We start from the raw sequence: 17,764 nt of genomic DNA, 5'->3' as shown, positions 1-17,764 counted from the left end.
AGATTCCTCTTACCTCATCACAGCAGATAAATTCACCTGTAGAGCTTTAGAGCTTCACATCTGCAGTCGAGCAAATATCTCGGCATTCACACTGACAGTAATTAAAATTCTGTAGGTAGCCGAGTCTCAAAAACTGGCCGCCTTATTGTGTTAGTAGCATGTTTACTTGTTTTAATCTGCTTTGCAAACAGGTGTGCAGACAAATTATGCCTTGCTACAGACATTTCTATCATAGTTCCCAGCTGAGCAGATTCCTGAGTGTCTATAAGCGATTTAAATGTTAACTGGCTCTGTGCCACTAATGTCAAGGTTTTAGAGCTAACACTGGCTGTGCAGGTGCCTGTTGACACTAAATGTAGCTTTGTGGATCAGTGGGTAACCAGGCACGAGACCTGTCTGTTTGTCGGCTGTCACCTTGAGCTGGAGCTTTACACCTGTCAGTATTCCTTTTCATCAATCACTGAGACTCCATGAGCACGAGTTTAACCAAAACGCATGCAGTCAGCTGTTTGTTATCCAAAAATAAACACCTTCAGGATGATACAAGATCACCCTGTCAGGGATAATGATCCAACTGACTGGCCATTATATATTTTGTTGAGCTATTCCTTTAAATTCACTTTGTGTACATAAAGAGAGTGTTTTAGTCGAGAATGCTGGGGTCTCTGTGTTCGAGGTCAAAGTTCACAAGCATGACTCCAGCATGCCTCGGCCTTTCGCTCTGTTTTCATTGTCACTATCAAGTGTTTAGAGATTATTTGTCATTTGAATTTAGACCATCTGAAGAGATATGTTAATATACTCTATACACTACCATTACTTACTAAGTTTGGGCTCACTAAGATTTATAATATTACAATATCAAATAAATACTGTTCTTTTGAACTTTCTATTCAGATCCTGAAAAGAAATATATATAAGAATCCTGAAAGAAATATATCACAGTTTCCACACAAAGAAGCAGCACAATCGTATTCAACACTGAAAATAATAAGAAATGTTTCTTGAGCACCAAATCAGCATACTAGATTCTGAAGAATCATGTGACACTGAAGACTCAAGTAATGGCTGCTGAAAATTCAGCTTTGCCATGACAGAAATAAATCACATTTTAAAATACATTAAAATAGAAAACAGTTATTTGTAATAATATTTTACTGTAACACATAAATGTAGCCTTGGTGAGTATAAGTGACTTCTTTCAAAGGCATTTAAAAAAAATCTTATCAACCCTAAATTTTATAATGGCAGTTTATGTGTACATATTTGTGTGTCACTCAGACAACTTGCAAATGGGAGTGTGTGATTGAGACAAGTCTCTAAGCAGGATTATAGAAGTTGACATAGACACGTCCGACTCTTTTGTCAGCTAAAAGCACAGCAGAGTTCACCCTCACAGCATCTGCACACGCGGGAGCTGCTGTCTGCTGGCACAGGCCTTTGTGTCCACTCACCATCCCATAAGTCTTCTGTCTACACTTATTGTGTCTCTCGGCCAATCAGCATCAAGGCTCTGTCCTTCTGCTCTTCTGCTATTTGCTGAGTGATGGCAGCCATTGTATTATTGAACCCTTGGTGTCTTACAAAACCCTGCTCACTATTGCTGGACAAAGGGCCAACATGGGACAGATGTTATGTTGAAAACACCCCCGCTAAACACACACACACACACACACACACATAAATGATATTGAAGATTCCCATTCAGGAAAGTTCATTAAAATTCTCTACTCACTGTTTTAAGGACCATTTTACACTCCTTTGTGGGATGTTGACCAAAGTGCTTGAATGATGAAATTTGTTTTCCAGTTTCCATTCAGAAGTTTAGACACCTGTAGCTAGAAGTGGGTGTGTGACAGCCTTATTTTAGGGTGTGTGACAGCCTCTTTGTGTATGTGCGGTTTTGTGTGTCTCCTCACAAATAATATTCCACGTTTTAACAATCTTTATCCACTATGACTATCATCCTGAATGGATATCAAATACTGACTAACCGTGAAGTGGGACGATTTAATTAAACCCTTCAGAGAGCTGAAGTGTGCTCTGAATCTTCCCAACACCAGTGAATTACCCTCTTCTAAAGACTGAAAGCCTTTGACAAGCAGCTCTGCCTATGTGAGGCCCACCAACGTGGTTCCCTGTGGCCCAGATTTCTCAGCTCATTTAGCTGAACTGCTTGAAATTAAGCATGCTGGAGAAGTTTGAATGTGAATCAATTATTACAAATTAATTCTATTTTAATATGAGTGGTACTTGCCTGTGCAAAACATGTTGCTAAGATGCAAGAAGTGTCCCAAATGATGCATTATATGCTACACACTTATACTATGCATTGTGTACTCTACCATCTGTGTATGAATTTTATAATGCCATTTTGTCATCCAGCATAAGATTCAGACAGCCCCTCTCTTTCTACTACGTAAGGAAAGCTGAAGAGTGTGTGAAGTGTCCGACATTCCACATTTCATTTATTTATTTTTAAAAAAAAATGTTTCCAGTTAAGTGCATTATCTTGGTATTTGAAGTGCAGTATTACTTGTTGGAATTTTTACTGTGAACACAATACTCACTATTTAAACTACAAAATGGCACAGAATAGTGCAAAAGTATTTATTGCTACTGTATGCAGTTTCTCTGAGTGGTTTTTAGCATGTTGCTATGTGGTTGCTACTGTTGCTAGGGTGTTGTGTGTTGAAGGTGTTTCTATGTCTTGTTTCTATGTGTTGTTTTAAGTTGTCTTGATCGTTAGTGAAGTTCTCCCACATGTTGCTTAGAGAAATGGCACAGTGTTCTTCTGGGATTAATAATCTTTTTAGGATAGGTTTGAATTTAATTAGCTTTAGCACATGGAACATAATCTCAGACCACAACAGAAGTCCCTGTTTGAACTCTCACGTACTCAAAGACAAATATATTCTCTTGATTTATTTTTGCACTGTTTTCTTGTGGTTAGTCAAGAGTCTCATTTGCGAGAGAAAATGGCTTTCAAAAGTACATGATGCTGTCTAACCTGCTCAGCTACAGTAATTACTACCTGTTTGCTGCATGCTAGTTTTATACATTCAGGTTCACCCTGTACACCCATAATGCCACATACATATCTACTCATAATTATGTCTCAGCATTTAATAATGAGGTTGTCTAAAATGTCTCTTTGAGGGTAACTAAAATTATGAATGTAAGGGATAAGATGAATTCTTTATAATAACCAAAGCTTTTTGTTTGACATTTGATATATAAATATCATTGGGTTGCCTTTGTGCATTACCTACAATCACGCTTGCTACTTTAACCAGTCCAGACAATTTCGCTTTACATTTAATAGTCCGATGTTTGTATCACATTGTCATAATAAAAGGCATAAAACTTTCCACAAGATTCCTGTAACCATCTCTAAAATATGCTTGCTCATGCCAAAATGCTGTAGCCTCTTAATAAGATGCAGTCTGTGATATGACAGTCTATAAGTATTCCTAAATATTTAAAACTGCTGGCTGTATTTGTAATGCAGTTGAAGAAAGTGATGGGAACATGGAGTATCTTCACCATCTCCACTGTAAATGACACATCTCATGGCCATTCAGTGAGAGGGAGAGAGAGGGGGGTTGAATATGAGTATGACAGAGGGGACAGGAGGGTGGGAGTGTACAGCAGCTCACGGTCTGTGAGAAGAGCGTGTGTGAGATCAGCCACAAGACAGACATGTTAACGCTAACACGAGAGAGCCATGGAGCCTCACCAGTCTGCGAGTAAGTGTTTGCTAATTGCACACACACACGGGCTTTTCATATAAGCGTGCGTGCGTGTGTGTGTGTGTGTGTGAGAGAAAGGGGGATGGGCAGTGCTTTTGTCAGTGTGTGTGTTCAGTGGCTAACACTAGCTTCAGTGCTGGACTGACCAGATTCTGCTTTGCATGGAAACACGCTTGTTTCTAGGGAGGACATGCATGCTGGCGATGTGCAGATGGTGCATTTTCTCAATTCTAAACAGATATGCACCAAAAACAGGCTGCGAAGATGCATGCATCTGGAATCATGCATTACTAATATTTTATTTATGAAGTATATCTTTCTAAATCCTGTCATCTTTTAAGGCTTTTATGTTTATATTGATGTGATACAGAGGACATCTTGTTTCATTGCCTTATTTCATTGCACCAAATATTTTGAGTGACTGCATGCATGTTATTTTATTTAAGTGTGTTTTCTCTTCAGTTTGTTTGTGATAATGCAAATAGTACTTGTGTTTGTCACAATAAGAATAAACCCTCTGATACCAACACCAAACACTTCAATGCATTGCTGTCACGTGCAGTTGAGTTGTTGTGTGATGTCACTTCTTCCACATCAGCACTCCGGTTTGTTTTGGTCAGACCTCCATTGGAAATGTCACATGACTATGAAGGAATGCCCCCATCCTCTTAGTCACATGACGTCACTCTTAGAGTGGGGTGAAAGCCATCTACATGCTCAGATAGTCCTAACACTGAGTGTTCTGGTGTGGGTTGAATAGAGTGCGACAGACGGACCTGACGTGGGTCATTGCACACTCAGACCTAATAAGAAGCCTTTTGTCCTGTATTGTGTCTTTGTAAACCTCAGCTGGCAGGCTTGCTGTATAGGAATGTTACTAGGTCAAGGAATGTTTCCTTTTTATGTGAACATAAAAAGACAGACCATGTTTTGGTAAAACCGTGTTTCATATCAACAATATTTCAACTTATTTTTTTAAATAATCATTTTTAACTGCAGAAATTGCTTTAGCAAAGACTTTTTTCCCCTATGTGGAAAATACATGGGAAAATGGGAAAAAGGACACTAAAAAAGTGAACAGACACTGTTGCACTCTATAGAAGAAATGATGATTGTGATTGACTACTTTGTTACAGGAAAGCAAATGTCCAACCAATCAAAACTCTTAACTACTGTGAAGTGATGCACACTATGTGATACACAAAAGTTGTTAGAATCGTTTATTTCACTCTTTATTTAGAATATGATAGTTTGTAAGTAATGTAATAATTCATATTTTTATGATTGAAATACTGAAAATTCTAAGTCTGGGTCTAGAATAAGTAAAAAAAATAAAAAATAACAAGATTTCATTCTGTTTTAAAAAGTTTTCTTTTTATGGTGTAAAAGCCAAATGTGACTGAGCAACTCGAGTTCGAGTCCCAGCTTAAGGTCCTGTCCCAATCTTGTACCTCTCTCTCTTATTGCTTCCAGTCTCCTCTTACACTGTTCTATTGAATACCAGCAAAAAATTAAAGATATTGACAGACTGACTGATTGTATTTCAGGGTGAGGAAGCTGAAGGAGACGCTGGTGACAGTGCAGCAGCTGGATAAGAACATGAGTAATCTCCGTACCTGGCTTTCCTGCGTCGAGGGTGAGCTGGCCAAACCCATCATCTACAGCGTCTGCCACAGTGATGAGATACAGCGCAAACTAGCAGAGCATCAGGTAATCTGTGCATTCAATAACAAAACCACTATACGAAACTATGTTTCAAGTACTTATTGTATGCCTTCAAAAAGCACAATGCATTATGAAGCAGATTTATCTAAGCACCGATGCTTTATAGGGTGAGTGTTCATAGCTTTCAGTCACGTGACCGACTCGAAGACTTGGAGGGCAAAACATCCATAGAACTGCAGCACAAGCCTGTCAATTTTCCATCTGTTTCACAGCCGCAAATATTTAGATCACCTCTCAAAAGAATAAAACAAAGGTATGTGAACAAAATGCAAGTTTTTTTGGCCATTTGCAATCCATATTAAGCACCCGCGGCTATATTTTAATCATTAAACAGTGCGACAAAACGTTGTAAAAACACTTAAAGTGCCTTAATATATATAAAACAGTAATGTTAAAATATCAAATTCAGTAATCTCTATATTAATGATGCATAGTTTACATAGGCAAGCAGATGAGGCTGGAATATGATCACAGTCCGCTTAATGGTTCAGTGTTTTCCTTCCAATGGTTTTCTATGGGAAACCATTTAACGTGAAACTTTGCACATTGCATTTATATTCTGGCTTCATCTGCTTGCCTGTACAAAATATACATCATCAATAAGGTGTATACTGAATTTCGCCTTTTAATATCTGCGTTTTACTACATTACTACTTAATGCAAACTGCGTAAAAATAACTGGCGGTCAGTGGAGCAAAGCTTAGTTTTGCCCTCCAAGTGGGTGTTCCTATAAGTGTGTGACGTCACGTGAAAACTATCAATAGGTAAAGAGGGCCACTAAAGCCTGTTCATCTTTACCCGTCATGCATGAAAAAAAAAATACCGTCATGTACCGTGAAACCGGTATAATTTTGAAAAATACCGTGATATAAATTTTTGGTCATACCGCCCAGCACTACCCTTAAGTGTATGTTCCTCCATTGGTAAAAATGAACATGACGTTTCTCCTAATGTGGGATGGCTTTTTGCATTATTTTGATGTCTTAGCAATGTCATCTTTCTTAGACGATTGATAATTTGATGAGTTTTTTGGTATACGTTAGTCTTAGGCCCATTCACACCAAGAATGCTTAAGCTCTTTAAATCAGGATGGATTTTGAAATTGCTTCCAATGATATGGTTATGATTATAGTTGTGGTGTGGACTTTATTATTCTCATAGAATTAGAACGATTATTAGAACTTTATAGTTATCGGCCTTGGTGTGAACGGGCCTTTAGAGTGTGATTTTGTTGGTCTCCACTAGGACTTGCAGAGAGACATCGAACAGCACACAGAGGGTGTGGCATCTGTTCTGACCCTGTGTGATGTTTTGCTGCATGATGCGGATGCTTGTGGCAGCGATGGAGAGAACGACTCCATTCAGCAGACCACTCTCAGCCTGGACCGCCGCTGGAGGAACATATGTGCCATGTCTATGGAGAGGAGAATGAGGTCAATACAAACACCCATATTAGCATGTTTGGCGGCATCAGTGTCACTAATTTGTTTTTTTTTCTCTGACCACTGTATTCTATACTGTCCCCTGCAGGATTGAGGAGACATGGCGTCTGTGGTGCAAGTTCCTGGATGACTATTCACGCTTTGAAGTGTGGCTGAGCACGGCAGAACGTACAGCAGCCAACCCTGCCACCAAAGATGTACTCTACACCTGTGCTAAAGAGGAACTCAAAAAGTTTGAGGTTTAGATCTTTTTAAGGATTTTTCACTAATAGTATCTTGTTCATTGTCTCAGTAATAGAATAAAAGAACCATTTTTGGTTCCTCGAAGAACCTTTCAGTGAACCATTCTTAAAAGAGCCATTTTGTTCTTAGTGGAAAGAACATTTTAATATTCAACTATAAAACTTTCCAACTAGACAGAACCTTTAATGCAATATAAAGGTTCTGTAGATGTTTAAGGTTCTTCATGGAACCACAGATGCCAATAAATAACTTGTTTTTAAGAGTGTAGTGGCTTTTGCATTTGTCATTATCTAGACATAATCTATTGGACAATTAACACTTTTTAAAACTTGCACACACGCAGGCATTCCAGCGCCAGGTCCATGAGCGCCTGACACAGCTGGAGCTGGTGAACAAACAATACCGACGTCTGGCACGAGAGAACCGGACAGATGGTGCCAGTAAGCTGAAGCTGATGGTGCATGAGGGAAACCAGCGCTGGGATACGCTACAGAAGAGAGTGGCCGCTGTGCTCCGCAGGTTAAAGGTCAGACTTGGGTCCTACACTACTGTTCAGAAGTCATTAATATATATATTTAAATTAATTAATTATTTTATTAAGCCAGAACACAATAAATGCTTCTAAAGTGACAATATAACATTCATAATGTCACAAACGATTTCTATTTGAAGTAAATGCTGTTTTTTTACTTTCTATTCATTAGAGAATCCTGAAAAATAAAGTTTGAAAGAGTTTAAATAATAATATATAGCAGCAAAATGTTTCTTGAGCAGCAATTCAGCATGTGAGATTGATTTCTGAAAGATCATGTGACACTGTAGACTGGAGTAATGACTGAAAATTTAGCTTTGCAATCACAGGAATAAATTACATTTTAAAATACATTACAATAGAAAATAGTTTAATCATTTAAAATAGTTATTTTAAATTGCAATAATATTTCACAATACTATTTTTACTGTATTTTTACTCAAATATATGCAGCATTGGTGAGCATAAGAGACTTCTTGAAAACATAAAAATAAATCTTACTGATCCTAAAGTTTTGAACTGTACTTTTTAATATATATAAAATTCTCAAATACTGACTGGTTTGGAAATGGCACCTAATAAACCTAAAAACCTGTAAGAATGTTCAAATTAATTGCATCTCTGACCTTCAGTTCTTTGTTTCCATGATAACAAAGTATACTTTTTTGGGGCAAAACTCAATTTTCTAAAACGTTACTGAGCTCTAAATGCTTCTCCTCTGTGCAGCACTTCACATCCCAGCGTGAAGACTTTGAAGGAACAAGGGAGGGGATTCTGGTCTGGCTGACTGAAATGGACCTTCAGCTCACCAATGTGGAGCATTTTTCAGAGAGTGATATCCATGAAAAGATGCGTCAACTAAACGTCAGTACACTCTGATTTTATGTAAAAATTGCTATTGTAACTATTAAACAGTTAAACAGGTTGAATAAGTCTGGTCACACAGTCAGAGTGAAAAATAATTTGTTATTTGATTCCTGCAGGCATTTCAGCAGGAGATCACTCTAAACACAAATAAGATTGATGCTCTGATTGTATTTGGAGAGAACCTGATCCAGAAGAGTGCTCCACTGGACGCTGTACTCATCGAAGATGAACTAGAGGAGCTGCACTCTTACTGCCAGGAAGTGTTTGGCAGAGTCGCCCGATTCCACCACCGTCTTATCAGCAGACGCCCAGTCAGTTTGAAAAGACCCATCTCACAAATGCTGAACAATACACTCTTGACTGATTACTAACTTTTACCCTTCCCACTAGGTGCTTGAGGAGGACAGAGAGTTCTCAGACAGAGACACAGATCCGGAGGACTCGGCTGATTTCAGTGGGGTGTCGGAGAGAGAACAGGAGGAGGAAGAGGAGGCTGCTATGAGCTCTGATGTTTCTCTGACAGTACGCCAGGCCGTATCCCAGCTGTTGCCACCTGCTCTGGAGCGCTCAGGGCGTGAGACGCCCGTCAGTGTGGATTCAATCCCACTGGAATGGGACCACACCGTCGATGTGGGAGGATCTTCATCTCCAGAGGATGATGAGGAGTTGACGTTCTACAGCGCCCTATCAGGTACCTCTTTATAGACTGGTCTCTGTTGCTCTGTTAAAGTATATCTAGATCTGTCTGTCTGTTATAGACCGCTCTGTTCGTGTTTCTAGATCTCTCTGTTTGCTATATGCTGTGTTATTATTCTTTGTCTCTTACATGACACTCTTTTAGAGTGCCTAGATCTGCTGCTCTGTTTAAGTCTATGTAGATCTCTTTATCTGTTATCTGCTGCACTTTTAGGTAAATGTAGAGCTCTTTTTGCCGCTTCCTTAACTGTCACCGTCCCACCTGTGGGACGCTTGGCGCTCTTTTATTTGTTGTCCTTTTTCTCTATCAAATGTTTTAGTAATCATCAAAAATTATATATCGTTTGAAAGCTAAGAAGCCCAAGATTCATCCTGTGAAAACCATTTTAAAATCGAACATTGCGTTACCATGGAAATGGTACTTTAAAATGTTTTGGCGGTCTCCTCCCCCTTAGCAGGCAGTGTCAAGAGTCATATTACAAAAATGCATTACAGAAAATTCAAAAATCTAAACTTTTTATAATCTTGACAAAAAACATATCATTGGAAAGGTCTGAGTCTCAGGATTACATATTTGGTGGTATTTTGTGATGGAAGCAATATTGACAGAGAAATTTCAACATATGTGACAGAAAAATGCATTAAAAAAATTCAATGGAGTTTGGATGGCACCCGGTGGCGGTTTGTGGTATAACGCCCCAAAATAAAATCTCACAGAAACCTCAATTTTTTTCATATCAACTTCAAATTTGAAACATAACTTATTTAGACAGAAGGCTTAAATGTTATATCAATTTTAGAGTAAAACCTGTTCTGTAAAATATTTATTATATATAAAATAAAATAAAATTAGTACAGTGTATTTTCTTTACAATAAATTTAAACTTCTATAACTTTTTGATACTTTAATTTATTTTTTTTATTCTACTTTTGCCATAATCTGCTGCTTGTCTTCTTTACAAAGAGACCAACCTTAGGGCTGTATTCCAAAGTGGTCATAAATTACAACAATTTAAGTTTGGATAGTGCACGTTCATGCCTATTTTAAAAAATGGGGGGTGACAGTTAAGGGGTTAAAGAGAATCTAGATTATCTAGATTAGAGTCATTCTACAATTTAGGGTGCATTTCATGTCCAATTTTCTCGAGTTTTACAGGTCCAATAATAATGTCATTATATTTTTTCTAAAAACTTTCTATTCATTTTTATCGCATTTTATTGCTTGAAATTGCCTTTATGTCCCTTAAATTATAGTTGTTGCAGTGTCCGTTATTGTTTGATTGGGTTCAAAATAATGAATAAAAAAAAAGTTAGTCACTTTTGTCTATATTAAATTTATTTCTAAAATCTGAATCATTCAGAAAAAAGGCTTTTTAAATTGTTTGGATTTAATTTTCTTTGAATTGTCGACGTCGATGGCCTCGTGGGCAGCGCGCCGACATACAGCGCCATTGCGCTTCGGGTGTCACGAGTTCGAGTCCTGGCTCGCGGACCTTTCCCGATCCCATCCCCCTCTCTCTCACCCACTTCACTTCTTGTCGACCTATACTGTCCTATCTAAATAAAGGCATAAAACACCATAAATAAACCTTTAAAAAAAAAAAAATTTATTTGAATTAAGAAAATATTTGTCTGCTTACATTGTCAACTTTTGCCTCAACTTGCTAGTAAATTTAACAACCAATTACAGAGAAATTGCAAATAACACATTGAATTAAATATGTATAGTATATGTATAGAAAAACTGAAATAGTATTTTTTTTAACACTCTAACAATCTTTATTTACAACTTTTGTTTTATTTACAATTTTTTTACATTGTTATATTAAAATGGTGTAATAATAATTAAGCTTGGCAACTAGTTGGTGTAAAATGTTACACTGATGAAATATATAAAGAAAGCAATAGTCGTTTTGTTAATAAAGCATATTGGGTAGCACTTTAAAATAAGGTTCCATTTGTTAACTCTATTTAATGCATTAACTAACAATGAGCAATACATTTGTTACAGTATTTATTCATCTTTGTTGGCATTAGTTAATAAAAATACAGCTGTTCATTGTTAGTCCATGTTAGCTCAGGTCCATTAAATAACATTAATATAACTTGATTTTAATAATAAATTTAGATTTTGTTGCTATGAAATGTTCCCCCAATTATAGAGTGATCCATATGATGAATTAGGTTATCTACGCTCTGTTATTCACTGCTCTGGTAATGTATCTACCGCACATCATCCTGTTGTCTGCTGCTCTTTTATACTGTATCTTGACCTCTCTGTCTGATATTTGACTCTCTATTAGTCTAGATGTCTGTTATTTGTCTGTTATAGTGTCTCTAGATCGCTGTCTGTCTGCCGCTCTTCTCTTGCAGATGTAGAAGTCACTGAGAGCTCTCAGTTATTTTTTAAAGCTACATCTAAAGCTCTGAAGGCTGTGTCCGGTAGGCATCAGCCTGCTGCATGCTGTCAGCACTCTCACTGCACATTACATGCTGCTTTAGCATAAGTGACATGTTTCCTTCCTTAATCTCTAAATATAATAGACATTTTTTGCTTTGTGCTCACTGCCTGGCTGGTTAACAACTTCATCTCTCTAGCAGCTGCCCATGTTCTTGAAATCCCATGATGCTTGTTTTTATGTTTGCCAAGAATCTTCCTCTGAATGTGATTTGCATTACAGATGTTTTTCATAATGCATGTCGGTTTTGCGACCAATTGCATCTTTATTCTTTTTTTGTTTCTGTAGCATGCCTGTTCAACTGAGTGATGACTTTTTGCATGCTTGTTTTGATTGGTATTAGGAGTTAAAATATCTTGCTCTGTCTCTCGTTTAGGAGGAAGGTCAGTGGTGGAGACGTGGCACTCTCCTGATGCGCCAGACAGGAAGCGAGCGAACAGAGAGATTATACGCAGTCTCACATCCTCGCCCACAGACACCAGCGCTCCGTATCACCCACAGGCCTATGTGAGTACTCACACATGCATCACACTCACTAAGCACACTTTAACATTGGCACACACATATAAACACATTTTGTGTTCTATTTCCTCTCTCTCATCCTTCAGGATAAACTCATGTCTGAGTGTGCTGGCAGTATAGACAGTATAAAGCGAGTGAAACTGATTCTGAGCGAGGAAGAACAACTGGACGATCAGGGTTTGACGGTCCTCTCCGCAGCAGATAAGATGGGTACTGCTATATTTGTATTATGTACACACACTTTTACAGACATGTTCATACATCAGTTGAGTTTCAGTGACATCTTACCTTTGTCCTCGGATCTGTGGCCTCAGGTGTGATTGAGCGATGGGAGCTCTAAGACAGGTATTGCTATTTGTAATACTTTTACAGAAATGTTCATACATGAGTTGAGTTTCAGTCATATCTGACCTTTGCACTCTGATCTGTGGCGTCAGGTGTGATCGAACGATGGGAGCTCCTGCAGGTGCAGTCGTGCAGCATGCCGCAGGATCTTCAGCAGTGGCACAAACTCAACTCTGACCTCTCTGATGTCATGGCATGGCTGAACGCTGTGATGCCTGAGCTAGAGAAACTTCAAACTCTACAGCCAAAAATCACCATCAGAGACATGGAGAGCAATATCCACAAACTAAAGGTACTGAGAGAGACATTTAAAGAGTGATAGAATCACACACAAACAAAGTTAATAAAACTGTAAGCCACTTGAGAGAGTGCATGTACATTATATTAATATGTGTGTTAATATTAATTTATATTAATATATTTTTTTCTTTTATAATGTTCTTTTGAACTTTCAATCGAGCGATGGGAGCTCCTGCAGGTGCAGTCGTGCAGCATGCCGCAGGATCTTCAGCAGTGGCACAAACTCAACTCTGACCTCTCTGATGTCATGGCATGGCTGAACGCTGTGATGCCTGAGCTAGAGAAACTTCAAACTCTACAGCCAAAAATCACCATCAGAGACATGGAGAGCAATATCCACAAACTAAAGGTACTGAGAGAGACATTTAAAGAGTGATAGAATCAGACACAAACAAAGTTAATAAAACAGTAAGCCACTTGAGAGAGTGCGTGTACAGTATATTAATATGTGTGTTAATATTAATTTATATTAATATATTTTTTTCTTTTATAATGGTGTTCTTTTGAACTTTCGATTAATCAAAGAATCCTGAAAAAAAAAATGTATCATGGTTTCCACAAAAATATTAAGCAGCTGTTTTCAACATTCATAATAATAAGAAATGTTTCTTGAGCAGCAAATCAGCATATTAGAATGATTTCTGAAGGATCATGTGGCACTGAAGACTGGAGTAATGGCTGCTGAGCATTCAGCTTTGCCATCACAGGAATAATTACATTATAAAATATATTAAAATCGAAAGCATGTTTTTATTGTACGGTAATAATTTTTCACAATATTATTTTTACTGTATTATTAGTCAAATAAATGCAGCTTTGCTGAGCATAAGAGACTTCTTTCAAAAACATTAAAACATTTTACAGACCCCAAACTTTTGAATGGTAGGGTATATTATTTAGGCATATACTGTATAGGTTAATTTTGTCATTTTGTTCTTTCATAAGGACATGCAGAGGACTTTTAACGGCTACAAATCAGTGATGATTGGTGTTAATCTCAGTGGGCGGGGCTTCCAGCACGGAGACAGCACTGAGCTACGAGAACTGCGTGAGAATCTGCAGTCAGCCAATCAGAAATGGGCACAGGCCCGTGTGGCCCTGGACAGCTGGGAACACCGACTGCATCAAGCACTCATGGAGTGTCAGGTGAGGAAAAACAAGCTTGCAAAGCGACACTGATACCAGAGTTCAGACAACACAGCAAAGTACCATGAGTGTTGTGTTTTGTTTTGTTGTGCAACTGCAACACAACATGTGTTTAGTAAGCACATGTCTGTGCACTCACACACATTTGCATTTGTTACTTTTTGTGAAAAAGGTTTTAGAAATGTTGGGTACATGTTCTTGAAGCTACAGTATACCATTACAGAGATGTATCAAAGGTCTAAAATGCCATTTAATTAAAAAAGGGGGGTATTCTCAGGGCTTATTTAAAAATTGTTTGCCATTTTTTTCAGTAACTTCCTGTAGGGCTTTTGTAAAGGTCCTGATATAGTGAAGCCTAAATCAAACACACAAGCACCATTTAATGAAGAGAAACTGAGACTCATCTGTGTATTCCGTTTTCTTTTTTCACAGGAGTTTCATGAGACTCTTCACTCTCTGCTGCTGTGGTTAGCTAAAGCAGAAAGCCAGCGCTACATGGTCAACATCCATGACCAAAACACAGACCTCAACATCCTGCAAGAGCATCAAGACACACTTAAGGTAAGAATAGTGTGTTTACGATATCTAAACATGTCCCCACAAAAATAATGATATTTGATGAAAAAATCCGTTAAATCCATTTTAATAATAGCAATAACTGTTAAGTTGATAAAGTTGTTGTCTGTGCATAATAGGCTGTTCAGCAGGACTTACAGTCTCGTGAGAGGGAGGTGTTCTGCCTGCAGGAGATCTCCTCACAGATCCTGCTACAGGACCATGGAGAAGACACCCTGGAGGCCAAAGAGAAGGTTCACGTCATCAGCAACAAGTTACGACTGCTGATCAGACAAATCGCACACGACCTGCACACACTGCAAAGCAGACTGGTAAGTTTCATTCAGTCTCACACACACACAAGCACTCTTCAGGCCAGGCTGGTTTCACTCTCTCATACTGATGTGTTGATCCCTTCTGTTCTGTCGCAGGACTCTTCAGGTCAAGATGTGGGCAGGACAGCACCAACACAACACCAGGTACAAAAGCGCTCTCTCCATTAACACCCTGTTCAGACTGGAAATTACAAGGATCTGACTTAGTTTCTGGTGAAATAAATTGGTGTTATTTACAGAGTCTGCTCTTGGGGAGTTAGGTTTTGAAAGTGACAGTAAATGAGGGTTTTCTAAGAATCTCTAGTCTGTTTTTATCATGCTTACTAGATGGTAACAAACATGGAGTTATTTTTCTTCTCTCTCTAGGAAGCCGCAGGAGTTGTTACACAGGGATCTCCCGCGAGTGTCAGGTACACGCTGTTCTATACGTATATATATGTTACTATGTGTCTGTGTTCAGTTGTGTGATTTTATAACCTAGCTGAGGTCGATGTCTTCTAGTACTCTCTTCACACTCTCTAGTTCTTCTCACTTTCACACATCTGCTCCGCTTTCACCATGTTTTTGAGAAAAAGTCTCTTATGCTTATTAAGGCTGCATTTATTTAATCCAAAATACAGTAAAACAGTAATATTGTGAAATATAATTGCAGTTTAAAATACTATTTATACTAATTTACTAATAACTATTTATACTAGCCATTACTCCAGTCTTCAGTGTGACATGATCCTTCAGAAATCATTCTAAAATGCTGATTTAGTGCTCAAGAAATATTTATTATTATTAATGTTAAAAACCGTTGTTCTGCTTAATGTTTTTGTGGAAACCAGTTCAGGCTTCTTTGATGAATAAAAAACAGAATCAGAATCAGAAAGAGCTTTATTGCCAAGTGTCTTTACACACACAAGGAATTCGTCTTAGTGTCAGGAGCTTCCAGTACAAATTGTAACAATACAAAAGTCTTTACTGTCACTTTTGATCAGATGCATCCTTGTTGAATAAATGTTTATTTAAAAAATATGACAAAACCCAAACTTTTGAGCAGTAGTGTAAAACATCTACCCTTCCTAACTGTCTTTTCTGCAGGGCTGATATGTCTAATTCGTCCCCAGCGAGGCCGTTCCTATATCGTGTCCTGCGAGCGGCTTTCCCCCTCCACATCCTCTTCCTGCTGCTGCTGGTTGTGGCGTGTCTGGTGCCTCTCTCAGAGGACGACTACAGCTGCACTCTCTCCAACAACTTTGCCCGATCCTTTTACCCCATGCTCCTCTACACCAACGGACCCCCACCCACATGAAAATGACCACACGTACCCTTCACTAACACACGGCCACAGCTCAATCACTAGAGGAAATAGGATGTAGTCCAAGCCTCCTGGTTAACTCTCCTGAAGCAGATCCTGTAGCTATGTTTAATCTGAGTGAAAGCCCTTGTGTTTGAGATTCAATAGATTTTCCTGCAACAATCAAATCCTGTTCCTGGATCTGAAGTCTGTTACACAGAGGGAGAGGGATTTTTCTCAAGCAATCCGAACCTTCTCTTCAGGAACCTTTCCTCATGATGTATATCTTAGAGAATGACAAGGATTCCTCATCAAAGGTGCACTCATTTTCTAACTGTATAGTATGTAGCAGCACATCCATTGAAACATTGAAATACTCCTTCACACAAATGCATTTATTTTTGAAATATGAATGATACGTAATTGAACCTATAGCTCACTCATAGGCTTTGAGTTGGCCTGTATTTTTTAACTAGAAGTCCTGTTTATATGTCTGAGTGACGGGACTTGCTTAAATATCAGTTATGTTCATACAGTGTCAAATTACTTGCAATGATGAATATATTTTATTTGTAGCTCTCTTAGCTGTCATTTCTTGGTCAAAGCCATGGAGGAGAGACAGAGAGAGGCATCAGGGTGTGTGCAAATGTAATAGTCCTTTAATTTATTCAGCCTAAAGTTTGGTGGCTGTGTTGATTTCGTGTGTGTGAATATTGTAAAACAACTGAAATTATTTAATTATAATTGGTAACTGATCTCAGTGGAGATATAAATTATATCTGATTATGTTTTATAGATTATAACTAGAATTTTTCTGGTAGGAAAGTCTGGTGTCCAGATGTGTTTGTGTCTGGTGTGTTTTTTGCTGAATGGTTAAGGTGTCTCATAGAAACACATTTCAGAAGTATCCACATGATTGTATGTGGCTTTTTTAACCTACAGAAAGTCAGTTATGATGATGATGATAATATAGTGAAAAGGCCATTAGTCACGCTTTCACTCGTACTAACTGCCAAAGTGTCAGAGACTTTGTTTTCTAATTCATTACGGTTACTAAAAGAGTGCTGTTTGTCCTGTTGTTTGTTTAATGTTTTTAATTGAATTGTTATAGTATGGATTACATTATGGGTCTTCTGAAATAGACTATGAAATAAATATCCAGTAATCAATCACAGAAAAAACATTTACTTTATTATGAATTTATTTTGCAGCAAACCTTGCACTGCCAGTGTCAAACAATGGTTGAAGAGAATATAAAGTTAGATGTGATGTTTGTTTTGAAGTCAATTTTACTACAAATAAACATCATGTACAAATATGCAAGTGTTCACTCATTTAATTCCCACATATTTATTTTGCAGTTGTATACAATAAAAAATGACTTCAGTTTTGCTACCTCTAGAAACTTACTGTTGTGTCACTGTATAATCAGTATTCCCCCCCGTTTAAAGCTGAAGTGTGCAATTTCTTTTCAGTTACCTCAGTTTAACCAGATAACTATAAGTAGGTTAATTCCCCAAAAACTGTAAACACAGTGGAGCTATTAAAAAGCTAATTTGAGCA

The 17,764-nt window shown here is 38.0% G+C and overlaps 1 protein-coding gene across 1 annotated transcript in view; it reads left to right on the top strand.

The window, feature by feature from the left end:
- The window catches only part of LOC107736849 (nesprin-2-like), a 95,711-nt gene extending 78,221 nt beyond the window's left edge, over positions 1 to 17,490 (top strand). Inside the window, 17 exon segments of the mRNA XM_016548209.1 lie at positions 5,300 to 5,462; positions 6,723 to 6,910; positions 7,008 to 7,158; positions 7,506 to 7,688; positions 8,421 to 8,558; positions 8,678 to 8,872; positions 8,952 to 9,252; positions 11,631 to 11,699; positions 12,093 to 12,223; positions 12,325 to 12,448; positions 12,676 to 12,875; positions 13,829 to 14,029; positions 14,462 to 14,590; positions 14,725 to 14,916; positions 15,016 to 15,063; positions 15,286 to 15,329; positions 16,006 to 17,490. Coding sequence (XP_016403695.1) covers positions 5,300 to 5,462; positions 6,723 to 6,910; positions 7,008 to 7,158; positions 7,506 to 7,688; positions 8,421 to 8,558; positions 8,678 to 8,872; positions 8,952 to 9,252; positions 11,631 to 11,699; positions 12,093 to 12,223; positions 12,325 to 12,448; positions 12,676 to 12,875; positions 13,829 to 14,029; positions 14,462 to 14,590; positions 14,725 to 14,916; positions 15,016 to 15,063; positions 15,286 to 15,329; positions 16,006 to 16,216 — 2,668 coding nt within the window. The 3' untranslated portion in view covers positions 16,217 to 17,490.
- Positions 17,491 to 17,764: the final 274 nt, after the last annotated feature.

This window comes from Sinocyclocheilus rhinocerous, unplaced genomic scaffold (genome assembly GCF_001515625.1).
Source record: "Sinocyclocheilus rhinocerous isolate Xijiao unplaced genomic scaffold, SAMN03320098_v1.1 scaffold1214, whole genome shotgun sequence".
Classification (NCBI taxonomy): domain Eukaryota; kingdom Metazoa; phylum Chordata; class Actinopteri; order Cypriniformes; family Cyprinidae; genus Sinocyclocheilus; species Sinocyclocheilus rhinocerous.
The sequence above is the reverse complement of the archived record's forward strand: the minus strand, read 5'-3'. Positions and strand labels throughout refer to the sequence as shown.